This window comes from Pongo abelii, chromosome 8 (assembly GCF_028885655.2).
Source record: "Pongo abelii isolate AG06213 chromosome 8, NHGRI_mPonAbe1-v2.0_pri, whole genome shotgun sequence".
NCBI classification, from domain to species: Eukaryota; Metazoa; Chordata; class Mammalia; order Primates; family Hominidae; genus Pongo; species Pongo abelii.
The window spans coordinates 7,680,045-7,701,935 of record NC_071993.2 but is presented as its reverse complement, the minus strand read 5'-3'; the positions used below and the strand labels follow the sequence as shown (position 1 = coordinate 7,701,935).

At 42.1% G+C, this 21,891-nt stretch overlaps 1 protein-coding gene across 1 annotated transcript in view; it reads left to right on the top strand.

The window, feature by feature from the left end:
- Window positions 1-21,891, top strand: part of ITIH5 (inter-alpha-trypsin inhibitor heavy chain 5) — a 106,256-nt gene that overhangs the window by 43,146 nt on the left and 41,219 nt on the right. The window contains 2 exon segments of the mRNA NM_001131327.1: window positions 8,917-9,086; window positions 10,101-10,217. Coding sequence (NP_001124799.1) covers window positions 8,917-9,086; window positions 10,101-10,217 — 287 coding nt within the window.

Genomic DNA, 21,891 nt, shown 5'->3' with positions numbered 1-21,891 from the left:
GAGACACCTCCTCTTTACTGTGAGGCTTCACTCTTTTTCTTCCTTTTTCCTGCTGCCTTGGCTTGCTGTGGGAGGTGGATGTTGTCAGTGTGTATGACCTGGGCCACCGCAGCTGTGGCTGAACCAGAGATGGGCCGGGGGATGTGATGCAGATCACCAAGAGCATCAGCCACACCCCCTGAACACTTTCGGGAAGAGAAACATCAGTTCCCTTGAAGGGCTCCTCTGTCCATCTGCCCAGCTACGCGCTAATGCATTTCATCATTTTCATCCTCAATGTTCCACAAGCTGGACGTGAACTCTCACATGTTTTTGGTGCTGTGCGAGGTTCCTGAAATCTACAGACGTCTAAGATGTTGTCACTGCCTTTGCAGAACTTAGAGTTGGCAATTAAAAACTTTGTAAAAATTGTGATAAAAAGTACACGACATAAAATTTACCATCTTAGCTGTTTCTTTTTCTTTGTCTTTCTTTTTTTTTTTTTTTTGAGACAGAGTATCACTCTGTCACCCAGGCAAGAGTGCAGTGGTGCAGTCTTGGCTCATGGCAACCTCTGCCTCCTGGGTTCAAGCAATTCTTCTGCCTCAGCATCCCCAGTAGCTGGGGTTACAGGCTCACGCCACCAGGCCCGGCTAATTTTTGTATTTTTAGTTGAGACAGGGTTTCACCATGTTGACCAGGCCAGTCTCAAACTCCTGATATCAAGTGATCCACCTGCCTTGGCCTCCCAAAGTGCTGGGATTACAGGTGTGATCCACCACGCCCGGCCCATCTTAGTCATTTCTAAATGTTTGGCAGTGTTAAGTCTATTCACATTGGCGTGTTACCAATCTCCTGAACTTTTTCATCTCCCAAACTGAAACTTTGTACCCATTAAACACTGACTCCTCATCTCTTCTTCCCCCTGGTCCCAGATAACCACTGTTCTCCTTTCTGTCTCATCTATGAATTGGACGACTTTGCATACCTCATGTAAGTGAACTTATACAGTATCTGTTCTTTTGTGTCTGGCTTATTTCACCTGACATAATGTCCTCAAAGTTTATCCATGTTGTACCACATGTCAACATTTCTCTTCTTTTCAAGGCTGAATATATTGCACTGTGTGTCTGCACCAAGTGCCACTCCACTTTTCTCGGTTATTAGCCTCTGCTCTGCCTGTGTGCCAGAGAACACTGCAAAGGCATTTGACAGAAGTCTCTCAATCTCATATTCCTTGGCTGCTCTACCATTGTTTCTGGTGGGCTTCCATTTGGTTGAATTTCAAATGCTTGGAGCAGCTAGTATTTGAGGTCTCCAATGGACGTGTGATGGCAGAAAGGGATAATGCATATATATATATATATATATATATATATATATATATTTTTTTTTTTTTTTTTTTTTTTTTTTTTTTTGAGGTGGAGTCTCACTCTGTCGCCCAGGTTGGAGTGCAGTGACATAATCTTGGCTCACTGCAACCTCTGCCTCCCAGGTTCAAGCAATTCTCCTGCTTCAGCCTCCCTAGTAGCTAATTTTTGTATTTTTAGTAGAGACGGGGTTTCACCATGTTGGCCACGCTGATCTGCAACTCCTGGCCTCAGGTGATCTGCCTCCCTTGGCCTCCCAAAGTGCTGGGATTACAGGCATGAGCCACAGTGCCTGGCCTGATAATGCATGTTTGTTTGTTTGTTTTGAAATGGAGTTTTGCTCTTGTTGCCCAGGCTGGAGTGCAATGGTGCAATCTTGGCTCACTGCAACCTCTGCCTCCCGGGTCCAAGTGATTCTCCTGCCTCAACCTCCCGAGTAGCTAGGATTACAGGCATGCGCCACCATGTCCCACTAATTTTGTATTTTTAGTAGAGACGGGGTTTCTCCATGTTGGTCAGGCTGGTCTCGAACTCCTGACCTCAGGTGATCTGCCTACCTCGGCCTCCCGAAGTGCTGGGATTACAGGCATGAGCCACTGTGCCCGGCCTGAGAATGCATATTTTTAAGGGTTAACTTTTAGAATGTGTGCTTGCTGGGTGAGGTAGTTGTACTTGTTTTCACGCATAGTCTCTTGGGAAATTTTTTCAAATATAGAAAACTGAGAGTCAGGAATCAATTATTTTAGGAAGGAAAAGCATTGAATAAGCCGTGAAGAAAGCTGATTTGCTAAGAAACCTGGGCAAACATCTACTTAACTATAAAATACCAAAGCTGAGTTTGAATCCCTTCAGCTGTAAATTTGAATTAGTATTCTATACTATGTGTTGCTATCATATCTATATGATGCTGTTTTCCAAAATGATTTAAAATACCAAACATTCATGTAGGGAAAGAAAAATTCTTTCCCAAAAGAAAACTGTGGCTAGTAAGAGACTTATGAAGGTATTTTTTTTTTTTTTTTTTTTTTTTTTGAGATGGAGTCTTGCTCTGTTGCCCAGGCTGGAGTGCAGTGGCGCAATCTCAGCTCACTGCAAACTCTGCCTCCCGGGTTCACGCCATTCTCCTGCCTCAGCCTCCCGAGTAGCTGGGACTACAGGTGCCTGCCACCACACCCGGCTATTTTTTTGTATTTTTAGTAGAGATGGGGTTTCACCGTGTTATCCAGGATGGTCTCGATCTCCTGACCTCGTGATCTGCCCACCTCGGCCTCCCAAAGTGTTGTGATTACAGGCGTGAGCCACTGCGCCCGGCCTTATGAAGGTATTTAAGCAAATTCCTTCTCGTCGTCATTGCCTCTGTGTTACCAGTTTTTCTTTCAATCCTCCGCTGATGTGTTTGAGTTTTGTCTTTATGGCCACCCTCAGAGGGTAGTGCTCCAATTATTCACAGTATTTTTGACCTCCATATATTTAAGAAATTGCCTCGTTGGATCCCAGGTAAGCAGGGTTCATAAACAAACATAGACAATTTAAGCTTCTTTCTAAAGAGGAAATGAGCAGGCAGTGTGTGTTGGGAAATCCTTTTGTCAATGCACCAGGTGTTGGCTGCTTTTCTCTGACAGCAGCCAAAACCCAGACCCTCAGGAAACAGGCCAGGAAATACCTCTCCGTATCAACCCAGAGGGTGGCGCTTCCAGCTCATGGCTGTGAACATGAGGCTCTTCTCAATCTTTTCACCTTTGGCATTTTACATAGCAGTTGGCTGCCATCTTTCCCCATGTGATAATTGTCTAGGAAAAGATTGTATATTTGTGACCAACATCCATGTATCAGGACATCACTAAGGACATATGTTTTGTTCTCTTCAACTCTGATGCACAAGCTATAAAGTACTTTGTCATTACCCAATAGGTTCAGTCAGAGGAATATTTAATGGCACTTATAGGCATGGTTCTTAACTTTCTTTAGAGTCCTTGGAGAATGTGGCAAAATCAATGTATCCTTTCTTCAGAAAAAAATGTACATTTATGCTTACATGCAAAATTCTGTGTATAATTTTAGGGGTCTTTCAGACAGCTACTGACTTCATTATATTTTGTAAAGATTATTCTTTTTTTTAAAGATTATTCTTTATATAAGTATATTGACATACGTATAATGTGTATATATATTGAATTTCCTGTTACGAATGTTTATTATGTGTCTGCCCTTTTGAAATATTGTTTTTTTCAAGCTTTCAGTGGTATAGAGAAAACTGTTATGACAAAATGTGAACTGTATGTTATCAAAGAGCATTTTTTTCTTTATAAGTTGCCTTTCATAATGGACAAAGAGGACAAAAAACTACTTCTGAAGGGGAAGAGGATGGAGCTAGTATGTATTGAGCACCTACTGTCTGCCAGGCACCACGCGGGGTACCTTACATATGAGATCTCACTTCACCTCAACAATGATTCTGTGACTGTGGAATTGTTTCCATGTAACAGACGTGGGACTGAAGCTCAGGAATATTAAGTCAGTCGTTTTGATTCAGTCACACTCTAGAACCCACTCTCTTTGGTATTCTGTAGTTTGCAAAGATAACACAAAACTTCTTGCTCTAAAATACTGGGCTTTAGAAAAGAAGAGAGCCCCAGGGAGCCCTGGTGGCCTGAGAGGCAGGGAAGAGTCAGTGAGTGGAGGAAGAGCGTGAGTGAATTTTTCCGAGGGCATGAGAGGCAGTTGTGTGTCCCTGGGGTTGTCTTGCATGGGACCCCCAATGCCTGCATGAAGACAGGGAGATGGCATTAGAAGACTTGGCTTCCCTCAAATCGGAGCAGCTGCTCCAGCTCGCCATAGAAGTGGGCAAGAAGGAGAGAACACGAAGGAGGAAAGAGACACGGGTTCTCATTAGACAAGTGGGTCAGATTCTTCCTCTTTTTTGGTCTGCACCAATGTCTTTCCTTGCAGTCTTCATTAACCTGTGACTCTGACGACCCTGTGGGTGACACTTATTTTTGTGCTTAGGAAATATCTGTGGTGGTCAGCAGGGTGAGCCCCCATTCACAGCAAGGAAAAATGGAGTCATGTTCTTCTGCTCTGGGATTTTCGTCAGTAACAGTGGAACAGCCCATACGAACCTACTTAACAGATTTTTTCTCCCTTAATAAAAAGATGATTCTATTTTCTAGAGATGCTCCTCTAGAATTGCTCCCAGTAAACTTAAAAAAAAAAGTAGTGAAAAATTTATTGGGTCACATTTACTGTCTGGTTCTTACTGGGTGGTGGTTGGCCTCAGGAACCAGGCTCCTTCGTGAGTAACCAAACTGAGAATCAACCCATTCTTTGGGTGTGTAAAATAAGCCCATTTAGTTGAATCTCATGAATTTTCATCATGAACTAGTAAAACCAGAGGTCACTAGGAAACCAAAATAATCATACAGTATCCTTCCTCATGGTCCATATCAAAAAGCCTAGTCAAGTGAATGATGAAGAGAGAAATTATACTTTCTAATCCCCAGTGCTTTTACTCAGCCATGAATGGTATTAATTCAGGGAGCTTGTAAAAAGCATTTTCACGAGAGAGATTGGAAGCAAGACTAAGTAGGTGCATGCTGGCAGCATAAAGAGAGTCTAATCTAATTATTGTGGAATCTTAGAGATAATCTAAGGGCTGCCTAGTTGCATACAACACATTTTATTGACTCTTTTCCATGTGTAAGGCACACGGACTGTGTGTAAGGTACATGCCTATTTTCTATGGGCAAAAACCAGAGTCACCCAGAGGGCTCGTTAAAACACAAATGGCGGAGTCCCATCCCCAGAGTTTCTGACTCCGAGTTTCTGGGGTGGGCCTGAGAATTGGCATTTCTAGCAAGTTCCCAGGAGCTGCTGATGCTGCTGGTTCAAGATCACACTGTGAGAACTGCTCTACACCCTCGTGGGGGGGATTATTCCAGGGTTCACTTGAGCCCTTCTAATGCGATGGGTTGTGAAAGCGGCCGATCCCAACAGAACAGCTTTCTTAGGGTTCACCGACACTGCGCTGAAAAGTGCCTCCCGGAAGCTCTCTCCCTGGTCCTAATTCTGCCGGCTGGAATTGCTCTGGACACACCTAATCCTCATTTAATAAATGCTCATGCGCATTCATCCTAAGGAGAAGGACAGAGAGGGGTCTGTTTGGCAAATAACGTTGTTATGTTCCATGCTGGGGAATGCCTGTTTAATCTACTTTGCTAACAATAAATTTAAATGTTAGTAACTGGGGTGTACATACACCATAAAGGGTACAAATGTCATGTGTACAGCTTGATAAAATTTTACATAGATATACACTCATACAACTGCCTTCCACCTCAAGACATGGAATATTTTCACCCTTCCTCAAAATTACCATGTGCTCTTTCCTGGTCCGTAGCAGGCCCTCAAAAGTCAGCACTGTTCTACTCCAGTTGCCATGGATATTTCATGCTCCTCTTGAACTTTATGTAGATGGAAGCAGAGAGAACATGCCCTTTTGTATCTGATATTTTCACTCAAGAAGACTGTGAGGTTCAACCATGTTCTAAATAGCAATATTAGTTCTTTTGTTTTTATTGCCTTGTGGTATCCCAAGTTTGACTTGTGTTTATAGTTGTATATTTAATTGCTCCTTCTATTTTTTTTTGCGGGGGTAGGGGGTGGTGGGATGGAATTTTGCTCTTGTTGCCCAGGCTGGAGTGCAATGGCGCGATCTCAGCTCACTGCAACCTCCGCCTCTCTGGTTCAAGTGATATTCTCCTGCCTCAGCCTCCTGAGTAGCTGGGATTACAGCCACCACACCCACCTAATTTTTTGTATTTTTAGTAGAGACGAGGTTTCTCTTTGTTGGCCAGGCTGATCTCAAACTCCTGACCTCAGGTGATCCACCCGCCTCAGGTGATCCACCCGCCTCAGCCTCCCAAAGTGCTGGCATTATAGGCGTGAGCCACCAGGCCTGGCCCCTCCTTCTATTTTATATAGTTAAGGTTGGAAATTGATATGGTTTGGCTCTGTGTCCCCACCAAAATAGCATTTCGAATTGTAATCCCCATGTATCAGAGGAGTAGCCTGGTGGGAGGTAATTGGACCATGGAGGTGAATTTCCCCCTTGCTGTTCTCGTGATAGTGAGTGAGTTCTCAACGAGATCTCATGGTTTAAAAGTCTGGCGCTTCCGGGTTGTCTCTCCCTTCTGCCACCATATAGACGTGCTCGCTTCACGTTTGCCTTCTGCGGTGATTTTAAGTTTCCCGAGGCTTCCCCAGCCATGCAGAACTGTGAGTCAATTAAACCTCTTTTCTGTATAAACTACCCAGTCTCAGGTACTTCTTTATAGCAGTGTGAAAATGGACTAACACAGTAATGATGTAAGCTAGCATGACTGCTGACTGTGAACTGGAATGGTGCTAAGTACATGACATCACTTGATCTTTTCAATACAGTGAGATTGGTACTGTCATTAATCCATTTTACAGATGAGATAACCAAGGCTGAGTAACTTGCTCAAAGTCTCACAGCTGATAAGAAGTGAAACCAATATTTGAATGCCGGTGTCTGACCATGATCCTGCGTTCTTAGCTGATATATTATGATGCCTGTCACTCTGGGTGCTTTAACAATGACCACCAATGAGAGATTGACCCTGGACAGCATGCAGTTTCCTTTGATTTCAAGGACTTTTCCTTTTTCAGCACCCATTTCTTTCTCCTGTCTAATGGGTCTAAGGCATCTTCAACCATGCTGGTAGTGACCTGGGCTGTGCCACCTGTCCATGCACTGTCTGGATTTTCCCAACTCCTTCAGATGAGCAGATCTGTGGACTCATGTTCTCTCTTATGTAACTGTCTCCCTACAAAAATAACCTTTTCTCTTTGCTGGCTCTCTGATCACTTCCAAAATCCCTGTCCTTGATAATTGCAAATAATAGAAGAATCTGTTCTACCTTGTGGTTCCTGTTAAGGTTACACCTAAATTGTCTCTGAAAAATAATTGTCTGTTTTGTTAAAGGAAATGTTTAAACTTCCTTTGACTTGTGTGTCTAATAAACCCTCAGCAGAAGGAAGTTTATTTTTAAATACAAATTACTGTGGCCACTTAACATCTCATTTCCTTTTTCATTCTGCTAATTGGAGATGGGAAATGGCTGGTCAGCCTATTTCATGCTATCAACTTGAGTGCATTTAAAAAGATAATCAGAGGCTTTGCAGCAGTTTTAAGTCTGGCTTTGATTCAATATCTGGATAAAAAGCCTCCACATGCCCTTATGATTAAGAATTTTCGTTTATGTTTTCATGTTCTCCAGGGTGCATGCAGACCTCATCCCCTGGGCTTTTATTGCTAAGTACATAGATATGGTGTTGTTTGGGTTTATAAACGTGAGTAGTTTGCTAAATAATTCTCTGTGTTCTAACAGGAAATGAAGGTCAGGAGTGAAAGATGGGATGCTCTTTGCTTAATCTGTCATCACACTAGGTTTTCATAAATTACATAATATCCATTTATCTATTTATCTTTCTGTAATTCTAATTTATATCCTAAATTTCATATTAAAAAGCTTTGAGAATTTTTTTTTTTTTTGAGCCATAAGCCGGGCATGGTGGCTCACGCCTGTACTCCTAGAACTTTGGGAGTCCGAGGCAGGAGGATGGCTTGAGCCTAGGAGTTCAAGACCAGTCTGAGCAACATAGCAAGATGCTGTGTCTACAAAAAGCAACAACAAAAAATTATCCAGGTATGCTGGTGTGTGCCTGTAGTCCCAGCTACTTGGGAGGCTGAGGTGAGAGAATCACTTGAGTCTAAAAGTGAGCTGTGATTGCACCATTGCACTCTGGGTGACAGATTGAGATGCTGTCTCAAAAAAAAAAAAAAAATACAGAAAAAGAGAAATCCCATAGGACAAATGACCAGCGATTTATCATATATATGTAGCATCACACAAGAGGTGAAGGCAGACACTGGAGATTAAAAGAAGCAAGAAATAAAAATGGAATGTGATTGGGGACTCTTCTAATCTTGATTCAAGCAAATCAACCATACCAAGACCCTTTCTTTAGAGAATCAGATAAATTTAAATACAAACTGAGAATTAGATAACGATAGGGCATTGAGCATTAATTTTGTTACTTGTGATAATGGTTTTGTGGTTATGTTAGTAAAAGAGTTCTTACAGGTAAAGACATACTGGAGTATTTGTGGATGAAATATGGTGTCTGGAATTTGTTTTAAAATACTCTAGGAAAAAATGGGGAATAGATAAAAACATACAAAAGATTGGTAACATGCTGATGATTGTTAAAGTTGGGTAATAGGTACAGGGGTTCATTTTACTATTCTCTCTACTTTTGTGTGTTTTAAAAATGTTCATAAGAAAAGGTTCAAAAAGAGGCATAAGAGGGAAATATATGATGACATAACTCTCGCATTGTGATATATGAGTACAGTCTTAGAAGTTCCTGTGAAATACAAGCCTGTAATAAAATGAAATCTAAAACTCTGTGTCTGCCAAACGGTTTTTATTTCTTTTTGGAAAAATATATATTGTTATTAATTATGTTTCTATCTTGTTTGCAGATGATTCTGGGCCTCCCCCATCTACTGTCATCAATCAAAATGAAACATTTGCCAACATCATTTTTAAACCTACTGTAGTACAACAAGCCAGGATTGCCCAGAATGGAATTTTGGGAGACTTTATCATTAGATATGATGTCAATAGAGAACAGAGCATTGGGGACATCCAGGTAATGGGATCGTTGTTGCTATTTCGTGTTGGTTGGTTGGTACTTTGGATAGACTCAGACTGTGGATTCCAATATTTACCTAAGGGAGAGAGAACTTTCTGCTTCTTAGTAAATTTGTTTAATCCAAAATATTTCTTCAAAGAGACTAGTGGTATTTTTTTTGCTGAGGGTACCTATTTCCGGCTTCAGTAATCTGCAGAGCAAGTGAAATCTGTAATATAAAGCTCCCTGTGGTGTTTTAGATGAAATTAGAATTTTAGTTCATGCTCCATTTTATTTTATTTTTGAGACCGAGTCTCACTCTGTCACCCAGGCTGGAGTGCAGTGGCTGATCTCGGCTCACTGCAACCTTCGTCTCCGAGGTTCAAGTGATTCCCCTGCCTCAGCCTCCCAAGTAGCTGGGATTACAGGCACCCACCACCACGCCCCGCTAATTTTTGTATTTTTAGTAGAGATGGGGTTTTGCCATGGTGGCCAGGCTGGTCTCGAACTCCTGACCTCAAGTGATCTGACCATCTCGGCCTCCCAAAGCACTGGGATTACCGGCATGATCCACCGTGCTTGGTCCATGTTCCATTTTAATTAAAAGAGACTGCTCATTTCCCTTTAGGTCTTATTGTTCCAGAGACAGGGTGGGGATATTAAAACCTATTAATTGCATCCAGAATGTGAGAATCTTGACGTCTCAACTTGTAAGATGCTTGGTGAAAAAGCAGATAATGAAGGAAGCAGAATTCTCAAGTAGCAAAGGTCCAAGGGATGGATAATTAAACTTGAACTGGTAGTCATCACTGATCAATTTTAAAGGGAAGAGTCTACCCTTATACAGATTAAATTAGCAATTAGTTCTCTTGGAGGGATCAGGGACTTAGATAATTTTACTCCAGGTGTGGAATCTCACCCTAAACTCTTTGTCATGCTTTAACTTTTAGAAATTCCATAGACTATCCACTTCAGGTATTTTTCCTCCCCACTCTAGGTACTACCGTTTTTACTTTCTTTTCCCTCCACCAGGTTCTAAATGGCTATTTTGTGCACTACTTTGCTCCTAAAGACCTTCCTCCTTTACCCAAGAATGTGGTATTCGTGCTTGACAGCAGTGCTTCTATGGTGGGAACCAAACTCCGGCAGGTGAGTGAGTGCCAAGTGCCCGTTTATTCCTCTCTCGCTTTTGCCTGGGACAATGACTTGCTTTGTGAATAAAGTTCAGTAGATGCCAAACATCAGCTTTACCATCCAGCGATTCCTGCCTACGGAGAGCCTTCCTGAGCGGATTCAGTTAAGTCATTGACATAAACTGTCATTTCAGCATGGTGGTTTTAAGAGAGCAGAGAGACGTGCTGTAGAAACCCCTTGAAATAAAGGGCACCGGCAGAGTGGATAATGTAAGTGAGACAGGAATACATCGACAGGGCCAGTCCTCAGCACTATCGTTGATGGAGTGATTCTGTTCAGTGGTGATTCCTTTGAGAACAGTGGAATAGAATCATTGGAAGCCTCCTTAGAATAAAGAACTCAGGTCACAGTAAATCGGGACTGATATTGTCACAAAATTTAGGATGAATCTTAAAATTCCAGGGTGGTGGGGAGACATTCAGGGGTCACATAGTTTATGTCGAAAAATTAGATTCCTGAAAATATGACTATTTATACTTTTCTCACAAACCACTGGAAGAGACTTCCTTATCTTATTCTGCTGTCATAAATGTCAGAATCTTTCATTTATGATACATTTCAAACTCACATAATAGAAAACAGAGCTACTGGCTGCCAGACCAGCTAATATCTTTACATTCTTTGAAAACATGAATCTCTTAGTTTGTCTTTTAAAATTCATTACCTATTTTATTTTATTTGTTTTTTTGAGATGAAGTTTTGCTCTTGTTGCCCAGGCTGGAGTGCAATGGTGTGATCTCAGCTCACTACATGCAACCTCTGCCTTCTGGGTTCAAGGGATTCTCCTGTCTCAGCCTCCTGAGTAGCTGAGATTACAGGCATACCCCACCACACCTGGCTAATTTTTGTATTTTTAGTAGAGACAGGGTTTCATCACGTTGGCCAGGCTGGTCTTGAACTCCTGACCTTAGGTATCCACCTGTCTCGGCCTCCCAAAGTGCTGGGATTACAGGCATCAGCCACCACGCCTGGCTTATTTCATTTTTGTATACAATTCATGATGCATTTGTGATTTAATGAGTGAGATACTATCTCAAATCTCATAGAAACTCTCTGTCCATCCTGCGTCCACCTCCAGGTCCTGCCTCACACGCAGTTGAACCTACTCCTAGCTGATAAACTATTGCAACTATTTTTTCTCAGTCTCAATCTACTACTTTATAAATGGCTTCTTTGGCCATTTATATTTTAAAAATCTGGCAGTGAAATCTGTATCTTCTGGTTTTCCATGGCTTTCTGGGTTTTCATGGCATCTGGTTTTCCTACACTCCAATAGAGCAAAACATATTCCAAAATATGATGTGAGACTAGGGTTTAACTATTTTCTTTCAGAGCAGGGGTATCCAATCTTTTGGCTTCCCTGGGCCACACTGGAAGAAGAAGAATTGTCTTGAGCCATGCATAAAATACACTCACACTAACAATACTAATGAGCTAAAAAAAAAAATCACACAAAAAGATCTCACGATGTTTTAAGAAAGTTTATGAAATTGTGTTGGGCTGCATTCAAAGCTGACCTGAGCTGCATGTGGCCTGTGGGCCAGGGGTTGGACAAGCTTGTTTTAGAGGATAGCCAAATATAATGTCTAACTAATGTAGGGGGAAAATCACCTTGCTCTGTGAATCAGCTTTTAATGGTTCTTTAACATCATGTGCTCATCCAGAGCGCAACCTGCCCAACTGCTCCATTTTTGACTTTTTCTTCCTTCTGCTTTTTTGACTTTCCATCTGGGGTTCCTTTTCTTTTGCATGAGGAACATCATCCATGAGCCTATTTTTTAAAAGAATTCTCTATCTTTGTCTGAAAATGGTTTATTTTACTTTTATCCTTTAAGGATAGTTTTTACCAGGTATGGTATTCTACATTGGCAGTGATCGAATGATGAACATAATATTTGAAAATCTGTTTGTAGAAATAGTTTGAGGCCTAGGATGATGGTCTATTCCTCCAGAGAATGTTTGGGCTTGTTTCTGTCCAGTCCCTGGGGGAATTAAAATCTGGGATTACTTTAGTCAATTTTCAGGGGTGGAGGTGTTTGGGCAGCCCAGATGGCTCGAAGCTGGACCGCAGAACTTTTAGGAGCTGGCGTATTTCTGCTTTGCGCACAGTGTAGGTTTGCCAGAGCACCCCTAAGCTACAAAGGGGATGCGCGGCCTCTCAGGTGTCTCTTTGGCCTTGACAAGCATCCTTGAGACAAAAGTGGTCCCAAATGCTGAGCTCATCTCTTAAAATTTGCATCTTCTCTCAGATTTTTTTTTCTCACTGTTTTGTTTGCTTTCTGCTACTTTAAAGATTTTTTTAAAACCCCATTTGTTTAGCTTTTTTAGTTCTTACTGGGAAGCTAAAGAAAATGTTTGTTTAAGTTCTTTTTCAAATCTCTGTGATGTTTTAGGATTTTCCGTTTTTTACAAAGTTTTTAATCTTTTATATTTTCTCAAGCACAGTAAACATGTGCTTGTCTGTGTCTGCGAAATCCAAACTTTGGAGTCCCTTAGGGCTCAAGTTACTTGTAGGTTTCCCAAAGTTTTTCCCAAAGTTTTTGTTACACCAAAGTGAAGCTTTCTCTTATAGTGGCTGATATTTATTGATGTTTTAGAGGCCACATAGCCTTTCCTTATTTACCAAATACCCTGTAAAGTTCTTCGCATTATGGGCTACAAGTTCTTTTTTTTTTTTTTTTTTTTGAGACAAAGTCTCACTCCGTCACCTGGGCTGGAGTGCAATGGCATGATCTCGGCTCACTGCAACCTCCACCTCCTGGGTTCAAGCAACTCTCCTGCCTCAGTTCCCCCAAGTAGCTGAGATTACAGGTGCTTGCCACCATGCCCAGCTAATTTTCGTATTTTTAGTGGAGGTGGGATTTCACCATGTTGGCCAGGCTGGTCTCCAACTCCTAGCCTCAGGTAATCTGCCCGCCTTGGCTTTCCAAAGTGCTGGGATTACAGGCATGAGCCACTGCGCCCGGCCCTATGTGCTACAAGTTCTTAAGTGTCATTTGTTGACCAAGTTGTTTTGTGACATTGATGGCTGTGTGATAGATGCTGACAGAAGAATAATCATGGCTTCTTTTAAGACCACTGTGGGCCACAGCATACAGTGTTAATTAGGCTGACATATGATCAGTATGATAATCTCCATTTGGATTTTGAATCACTTAACAGTTACTGAGTGGGTGCCATGTGCTGGGTTTCCCCAGGCATCTCATTTAATTCCTAGGTACCTATGAATCTTCAGATGTTCTTTCTTTTCCTTTCTAAACAAACAAACAAACAAAAAACAGCTTTTTTTGGAGGGCAGGGTTTGTATTTCCTCTGAACAAACATAACTTGCTGAACATATTTATGATTAAATTAACTGCAACCAGTCTGAATTCCTGTGACTACTGAATAGTTTGTATTCTGATGTTTTTATTCACCCCTATATTATGAATATATCTTATGGCATTAAATATTCTTTAGAAACCTGATTCTAACGGCCATAGAGCAACACTGTTCACTAGAAGCTTCTATGAGAATGGGAATGTTCTACACCTGTGCTGTCCAATACAATAGCCACTAGTCACATATGGGTGTTGAGCAAGTGAAGTATGGCTAATGCAAGTGAGGAACTGAATTTTTAATTTTAATAAATTTAAATTTGCATAGTTATTATGCGGCTAATAGTAACCATATGGGAGCGTGTAGCTGCAGAACATTTATTCACCCTACCACCCATTAGAGACTTTTCAGCCATTTCCATTTTTTGTGATAATAAACCCCATCAGGATGACTGTCTTCATGTAGAAATGCCTGACGCATGCCCTGTCATTTTCTTAAATTACATTCTTAGAATTGGAATTACTGGGGCAAAGAATACCAACTCATTTGTGGGTTTGGTACATATTCCAAAAACATTTTCTAAAAAGTCTGTGCCAATTTATAACATTTAAAACTATTACTAGGCTAAGATTTCCAAATGGGTTAAGAGGCTTAAGGTAATCAATGAACCACACCCCAAAATATGTAAAAAAAAAAAAAAAAAAAAAAGCAGGTGCATATTTAACTGATTTTCAAGTGGGAAGAAACTTTCTAAGCCTAAAAGCAGTATAATCACTTTTAAGCCTAAAAGTAATTACAAAGGGTAAAATCGGTAACTTTAGCTACATAAAAATTTTAAATTTTTGTTGTAAACAAAAAAAAGTAAACAAAAGACTAGAAAATTGCGTGCAGGAAAAAGACATAAGTGTATCATTAATATGTAAAGAACTGTTCCAGATTAATGAAAATTAATCCTGTATAAGAAAATGAGCAAAGGATATAAAACAAGCTACTAGAAAGAAATAAGATGATTTGATAAAATTATGAAAAAATCATCAAGCATATTAGTAATTAAAGAAATGCATCTCAGGTGCCAGAGTCACTTCAGGGTTTGACCCCAAACCTAGTCCAATCCAGTGCCCCAGGGTTGTCTTCCACTTCCTGTGGGAGAATGATCAAGAATCTTCTTGCCAAATAACCCTCAGAAAAATAAACCCTGCCCCAAATTGTCCAGAGAAAAACTAATGAACTAAATTAGGGTCTCCTCAATGTACCTTTAATCATAAAATAATTCGGGCACTTCTTAAAAATATGGCATGGGCCATTTCCAAAATAGCTAAGAGTATTATGTGAATGATTTAATGCAAGAATCTTTAATCTTTAAAATAATTTGGTTGTCATCCCCATTTTACTGATGGAGAAACTGAGGCTTTGCAAAGGTAGATAAGTTGGCTAATAAATGGTGGCGGCAGCCTTTAGTCCCAGGTCTGAAGTCTGAGAACTAAGCCATGTCCCGTGCAAGTAACAGTGTGGTTGTGGTAAGAAGGCACACATGTGTGCAGCTGGCAGAAGTGCAAATGGATACAAGGTCAAGGCAGTCTTACATTTCAAGACCCAATTGAGAAGGCTGCATTGCAGAAGGCAGGGATTTCCTCGCATGATGCAAGAACAATGTAATAACAGATGTCAGATCATTTGTTATTCTCCCCTCTTCCTTCATTCCTGGATATTAAAATTCCATTCCTTGCTAGCCACTGAAAGTCTGGCATGCACTCTGCTGGCTTCAAAGCTTCAGCATGGCCTCTTTCCAGGAGAGCCACCCTAGACCAGCCAAACACATGTCTGAGCAATTTTGAAAGCCCCTCGCTGCCTTGAGTGGTTTTGAAAACTGCCGACTATTTTTGCAGTTCTCAGCTTCTCCAAGGCCACAGTACTAAGTGAAAAGCTTAGCTGGCTCTTTGAAGAGTCTTGTATATGATGTTATGTCTATTGGTGAAGAGGACAATTACCCCAAGCAAAGGGCTTTCATATTGTGTCAACAGGCTTGGCAATGTGGGACATTTGTCATGCATCCACATGGATTCTATTAAGAACCATTCACTGTTATTCCCGATGTTCTTGGCTCCCCTTATCTTTGACGGGCCTGAAAGACCTTGCTGCATTTATTGCAATGTAGGACACGTAGTTGGCATTTAATAATTACTTGAACTATTGATTTAGAAAAAGCTGTAAAGACCATTCAGCCTTAAAAAAATATTCTCGGTAAGGGGTATATTGGCACCTGGGGAGCCCCCAAAGCTGTGTGCCTCTGGCATTTTCTGGTTCTTGTCCTAATCCCAGTGGGAACATGATCCTGGAAGCCAGGACCTGCCTGGCTTGGGAACAGCAACAGAGCTGCCTGAGATTTCCTGGCACGTGGCTTTGCTGTTTTCCCTCCCGTGTGCTTTTGCAGATGAGTTTGTTGAAAGATGGCTCTGGTGTTGGGTCAGGCAGGGTTTCTACCTCCCAATTTGAGCTAAAACTTCTTGGTGAGAATGGGAGCTGAGAAGAGCCAAAAAAAAAAAAAAAAAAAAAAAAGCGGGGGGAGAGGTGGAGAAAAATGTAATCAGGGAAGGCTTCTTTTTTTCTTGTGAGTTGCATGCTTAAAGCATTGACATTTGCACACCGACATGTAGTCCTTGGGAGCATTAAGAATATGTTTTTCCTTGACCATGGTGTCCACTTTCTTGTCTTTCCTTTCCCTGATCTATAGAATTAGATCTACTACTTTCACATTCATGTTAAAGAACTTGGCTAAGGGACCCTCTTTGGCAACCAAGCAGTGATGAATGGATCACTTACCAGATGTTTTCCATGCTTTAATAGTCTTCAAACCTGTTCCCACACTCTGTGTCCCTCTGTGCCAATTCTGGGTTCCCATGTAGCCTTTAAAGCTTGTCTTCCTTTCTCCATTTTATTTAGTTGACAAATTTAGAGGGTCATGCATGTTTCTTATCTGTAATTGTCAAGTTAAAATGAGGGCAAACGTGAATTAGTCAAGTTAAAATGAGGGCAAACGTGAATTAACGAGTAGGAGAACTGGGATCTGCATGTCGATTTTGCTTCACTCACAGGCTTACTTTATGCTCTAGGACATCGGTTTCTCCCTCGCTGTCCAAAATTGGGTTCCCAAGAGCTATTTGGATATTTCATGTGTAACCTTACAGGTGAATAATTTGTAAGCTCCATGGACTTGGGGAACATCTTGTGTTTGATCATTACAATATGCATTCCCAACTCTTCACACACAGTGGGTAATGACATTTGCTGCCAAACTACCAGCCCACAAACAATAAATGTATCCCGCATTTTTCTGAGGCACAGTAGTTACCATTGAGTGATCAGTGCGTATCAAGTGCTGTGAGGGTTTTATGTGCATTTCTTCATTTAATCTTTCAGCCATCCAGTGAAGTAAACAATTGCTATCCCTGTTTTATACATGGGAAGGTGGAGACCAGAAAGATGATGTAATTATGCTGAAATACACAAAGTTATAAGTAGGAAAGTTAGGATTCAAGCCCAGATCAGCCTTACCTGAAGCACTTCTCCATAACATCATATATGGACCATAACACAGTGGTGGTCTGTAGACCACTTCTCAAGCTTTGAGGTTCTTTTTGTCACCAAGTAATGTGAAGGACAGTGCTGCCATCTCAGGTGAGTGCACACAGATGTCACCTACTCAAAGAGGTGCCAGCCAGCAGGCTAGTATTGTGAAAAACTCATGAAGCTGTTCAGCTTTGATTCATAGAATTATTGAGCAACATTTTCTTATTTAACATTAAGCACTCCTTGGGCATGTATAGGGAGGCAAACTTCTTTCCCTTTTATGATGTGGATTGGGCAAGTGACATCTGAGTGTGCGTGCAGATGGCAGAAATGTAGACTAAGGCAAAGTGGCTCGGGCAAGCTGGGTGACTGTCAAGTCCAATGATGTCCAACAGTGTGACATTGTAGCTGCCCTCTTCAAACTATGTGGATCTGCCACATTTCAAAAGAGAGGATCCAGGCCAAGTATGGTGGCTCATGCCTGTAATCCCAGCACTTTGAGAGGCCGAGGCGGGAGGATGGCTTGAGCCCAGGAGTTCGAGACCAGGCTGGGCAGCATAGTGAGACCTCATCTGTACCAAAAAGATAAACAAAATTAGCCAGGCATGATGGCCCACATCTGTAGTCCCAGCTACTTAGGAGGCTGAGGTAGGAGGATGGCTTGAGCCCAGGAGGTTGAGACTGCAGTGAGCTATGATGGCGCCATTGCACTCCAGCCTGGGCAACAGAGCCAGACCTTGTCTCAAACAAACAAAAATTAAACGACGGAGATCAAAGAAGGCAGTCAGATTCACCGAGCAGCCTGGAGGAAAGCTCGGCATGAGCTGCAGGACCCAGAGGGCCTCTGAGGGCTTGCCATCTGGTTAAGGGAGAGAAATCCCCGAACAAATGAAGGTGCTCAGAAAGCAAGAGGATGCAAGCTTGCCCAGTGAGAGCATGCCTGAAAGACTGGGAGAAGGGGTATCAGAAGGCAAGTGCTATGTGGCTATCATGCAAATAAAAATCAACAACAGAGAGCGTCGGGTCCACCTGCTTTGCCTGTTCAGGTCTAGGCCTTGTTTAAGCACCTGAAAGCAAGGCCCCAGGAAATACCAGAAGGAAATATCAGAAGAGTCTAGCTTCCCTTTTTGGCTTTCTGGAGCCATTGTCATCAAACTCTTTTGTAAAGGGGAAGACGATAAACATCTTAAGTTTTGCGGACCAGATTTTTTTTTTTCTTCTTTCGCGACTGAGTTTCGCTCTTGTTGCACAGGCTGGAGTGCAATGGCGTTATCTCAGCTCACTGCAACCTCCGCCTCCTGGGTTCAAGCAATTCTCCTGCCTCAGCCTTCCGAGTAGGCAGGGATTACAGGCATGTGCCACCACACCTGGCTAATTTTGTATTTTTAGTGGAGATGGGGTTTCACTATGTTGGCCAGGCTGATCTCAAACTCCTGACCTCAGGTGATCCACCTGCCTCAGCCTCCCAAAGTGCTGGGATTACAGGCATGAACCACAGCGCCAGGCTGAAGATTCATTTTTCTAAGCTTTCTCCCCTCTCCCCTCCTCTTTCTTTCTGTAGAGACAGGGTCTCACTATGTTACCCAGGCTGGTTTTGAACTCCTGGACTCAAGCGATCCTCCCACCTTGGCTTCCAAAGTGTTGGGATTACAGGAATGAGCCACCACGCCCGGCCCCCAGATGGTTTCTGTTGTAACCACTCAACTCTGCTGTTGGATGCAAGATCTGTCCTCCTTGTGACAAGAGCACAACCACAGGCAATATGCAAAGAAATGGGTGTGATTGTGTACCAGTAAAAGCTTATTTACTAAAAGCAGGCAGCAGCGGGGCCCCTGAGCCACAGTTTGCTGACACCTGTCTAGAGCAAGGACTCATCAAAATGACCTTGAGTTACATGCCAGTTGATTGTGTTTATTCTCGTCTACTGGGCTGCCCTTGTCAAGACGTTGCTACCTGCAGATACGTGTTTCAGGAAAACACTGCAAAACAGAGATTTGAGACTTGAGGCAGGAAGCAGAAGACAGTGAGGAAAACTGGTTTTTGTCTCTGACTCAATATGAGGTAATAAATGATGGACAGAGGGCAAAATATTTTTTCCCTAGGCCATGAGTGAAAGCTTGAATTTTTAGTTTCAAGAAAAAAAATTGCTCGCCAACAATGATAATACAGATAATTTAAAATAAATTCGAGGCACCCATTGAAAAATTTATTGCTGTTGTTGAGGTAGTTAAGATTTACCCAGATGAAGTATATCTTAAAGGTAAAATGAGGTCCTGTTTTATTTATTTTTCCTTTAAACTTTTATTTTAGGTTTAAGGGCACATATACAGGTTTGTTATATGGATAAATTGTGTGTTGAGGGGGTTTGGTGTACAGATTATTTCATCACCCAGCTAATAAGCACAGTACCTGAGAGGTAGTTTTTCGACCCTCACCTTCAAGAGGCCCCAGTGTCTGTTCCCTTCTTTGTGTCCATGTGTACTCAATGTTTAGCTCCCACTTATAAGTGAGGGTATACAGTATTTGTTTTTCTCTTCCTGGGTTAATTTGCTTAGGATAATGGCTTCCAGATCCATCCATGTTGCTCCAAAAGACATGATCTTATACTTTTTTATGGCTGCATAGTATTCCATGGTATATTTGTACCACATTTTCTTTATCGAGTCCACCACTGATGGTCATTTAGGTTGATTCCATGTCTTTGGTCTTGAGAACAGTGCTGCAATGAACATATGCATATGTGTGCGTTTATGGTAGAATGATTTCTATTCCTTTGGGTATATACCCAATAATGGGCTGGCTGGATTGAATAGGAGCTCCGTTTCCAGTTCTTTGAGAAATCAACAGACTGCTGTCCACAGTGACTGAAGTAGTTTACATTCCTACAGGCAGTGTATAAGCATTCCCTTTTCTCTGCAACCTTGCGCGCATCTGTTATAAAATGAGGTCATGTTATTGAAATGTGGAGTATCTCTGAATGTGGGCACTCTGTGGCTGTCATACAAAGAGACACTTGTCAGTATAGAGCTTGGGGTGCTCCGGCATCACCTGCTCAGATTGCAGCCTTGCTGTGAGCAACGGAAAGTGTGGCGCCAGGAAATCACAGAAAAGCCTAGTTTCCCCCTTTCTGGTTTCCCAGTTTTTCACTTAAGTCCCAAATTGGAATTGGCAGACTTTTTCTGTAAAGGGCTAGATAGGGGCTGAAGCGAAACTTTGCTACAAGTAACAGTGAGATAAACACTACAAGTCAAAGAGAATTAAATGAGATAACAAACGTGGAAGTGCTTATCAGTGTCAGAATGCTTTGTCACTCAGGGATTGTGTAGTCTTGGCTGGCTGATTGAAATTGCAACTGGGTAAAATTCCTAAGCGCTGGCGTTGCCTGATAGCACAATCCCCCACTTCTCAGGTTCGGGATGCCTGACTGTCACTCAGCTTCCCACTTTGGCTTTAACTCTAGACTTTAGATTCTCCAAACATGAAACAAATATGGGTTATAGGCTGTTGGGGGCGGGCGCTAGGTATGGGGGACACAGAGATAAATGAGACACAGCCTTTCCTCACAAGAAGCTCAGAGAAGAAGAGAAAGTCAGGCAAAAATTATATAGGGAGTGCTCCGTGTAATAGGGCATATGTAAGGGCCAGTAGTTGCGTGATGGGGTGGTGATCAGTTCTTTTTAGCAGTGGGAGAGTAGGGGATGATGAATGATTCTCAGAGGAGGGCGTAGTTGGGTGAGTCTCAAAGGCCTCTTAGAAGTTAATTGAGTGGGTGGCATGAGAAGAGGGGGATTGGATCTAAGCAGAATGAGAGAGATGCATGACATGTACAAAGCGTGGAGGCAGGAGAAAGCGTGTCTCTAAAGGCATCAGCCCTAAGTCACTTTCACTGAGAACTTTAGAATTTTGCTGGGGAAAAGAAACACAGAATAGACAAAGCCCAGTGGCTCACGCTTGTAATCCCAGCACTTTGGGAGGCCAAGAGGGGCAGATCATCTGAGGTCAGGAGTTCGAGACCAGCCTGGGCAACATGGTGAAATCTTGTTTCTACTAAAAATACAAAAATTGGCCGGGTGTGGTGGTGGGCACCTATCATCCCAGCTACTCAGGAGGCTGAGGCAGGAGAATCGCTTGAACCCGGGAGGTGGAGGTTGCAGTGAGCCATGATCACACTACTGCACTCCAGCCTGGCGACACAGACTCCATTCAAAAAAGAAAAAAAAAATGGAACAATCATACATTATTCAAAAAACTAACATAGATAGTGGAAAGGATTGTAGGGGAGAGAAAGAACTTGAGATAGGGAAAGATTAATGATGGAGATGGAAAAGGAACTGGTTCTTGAAGATGGGATACAATTTTCTTGGCAGGAAAAGAATGAGTGAATTCTTGGTTGGGGAAAACCACGAAGCATGCAAGAAGGCTGAATATGCTATAGTGTGAAGGTTTGGGTCATGTTTTGGACTAGATAACTTGAAAAACTTCTTGATACAAACATTTAGAAAAGGAGGTGAATTGAAACACATCTTGCTGGTAAGGAAGACACAGTCTAAGAGTCTCAGAATGAGAAGAGGATGGAGAAGGAAGACGCAGTCTAAGAGTGTCAGAATGAGAAGAGGATGGAGAAGGAAAATGTGGAGCATGTGAGTTAAGTGATATCCCCTAGGAGAGTTACCAGTCGCTGGGTCCTCGGGCCTGAGGCTTTCATGACCCTGTGGGAACAGCAGATGAGAACTTGGGCGCTCTG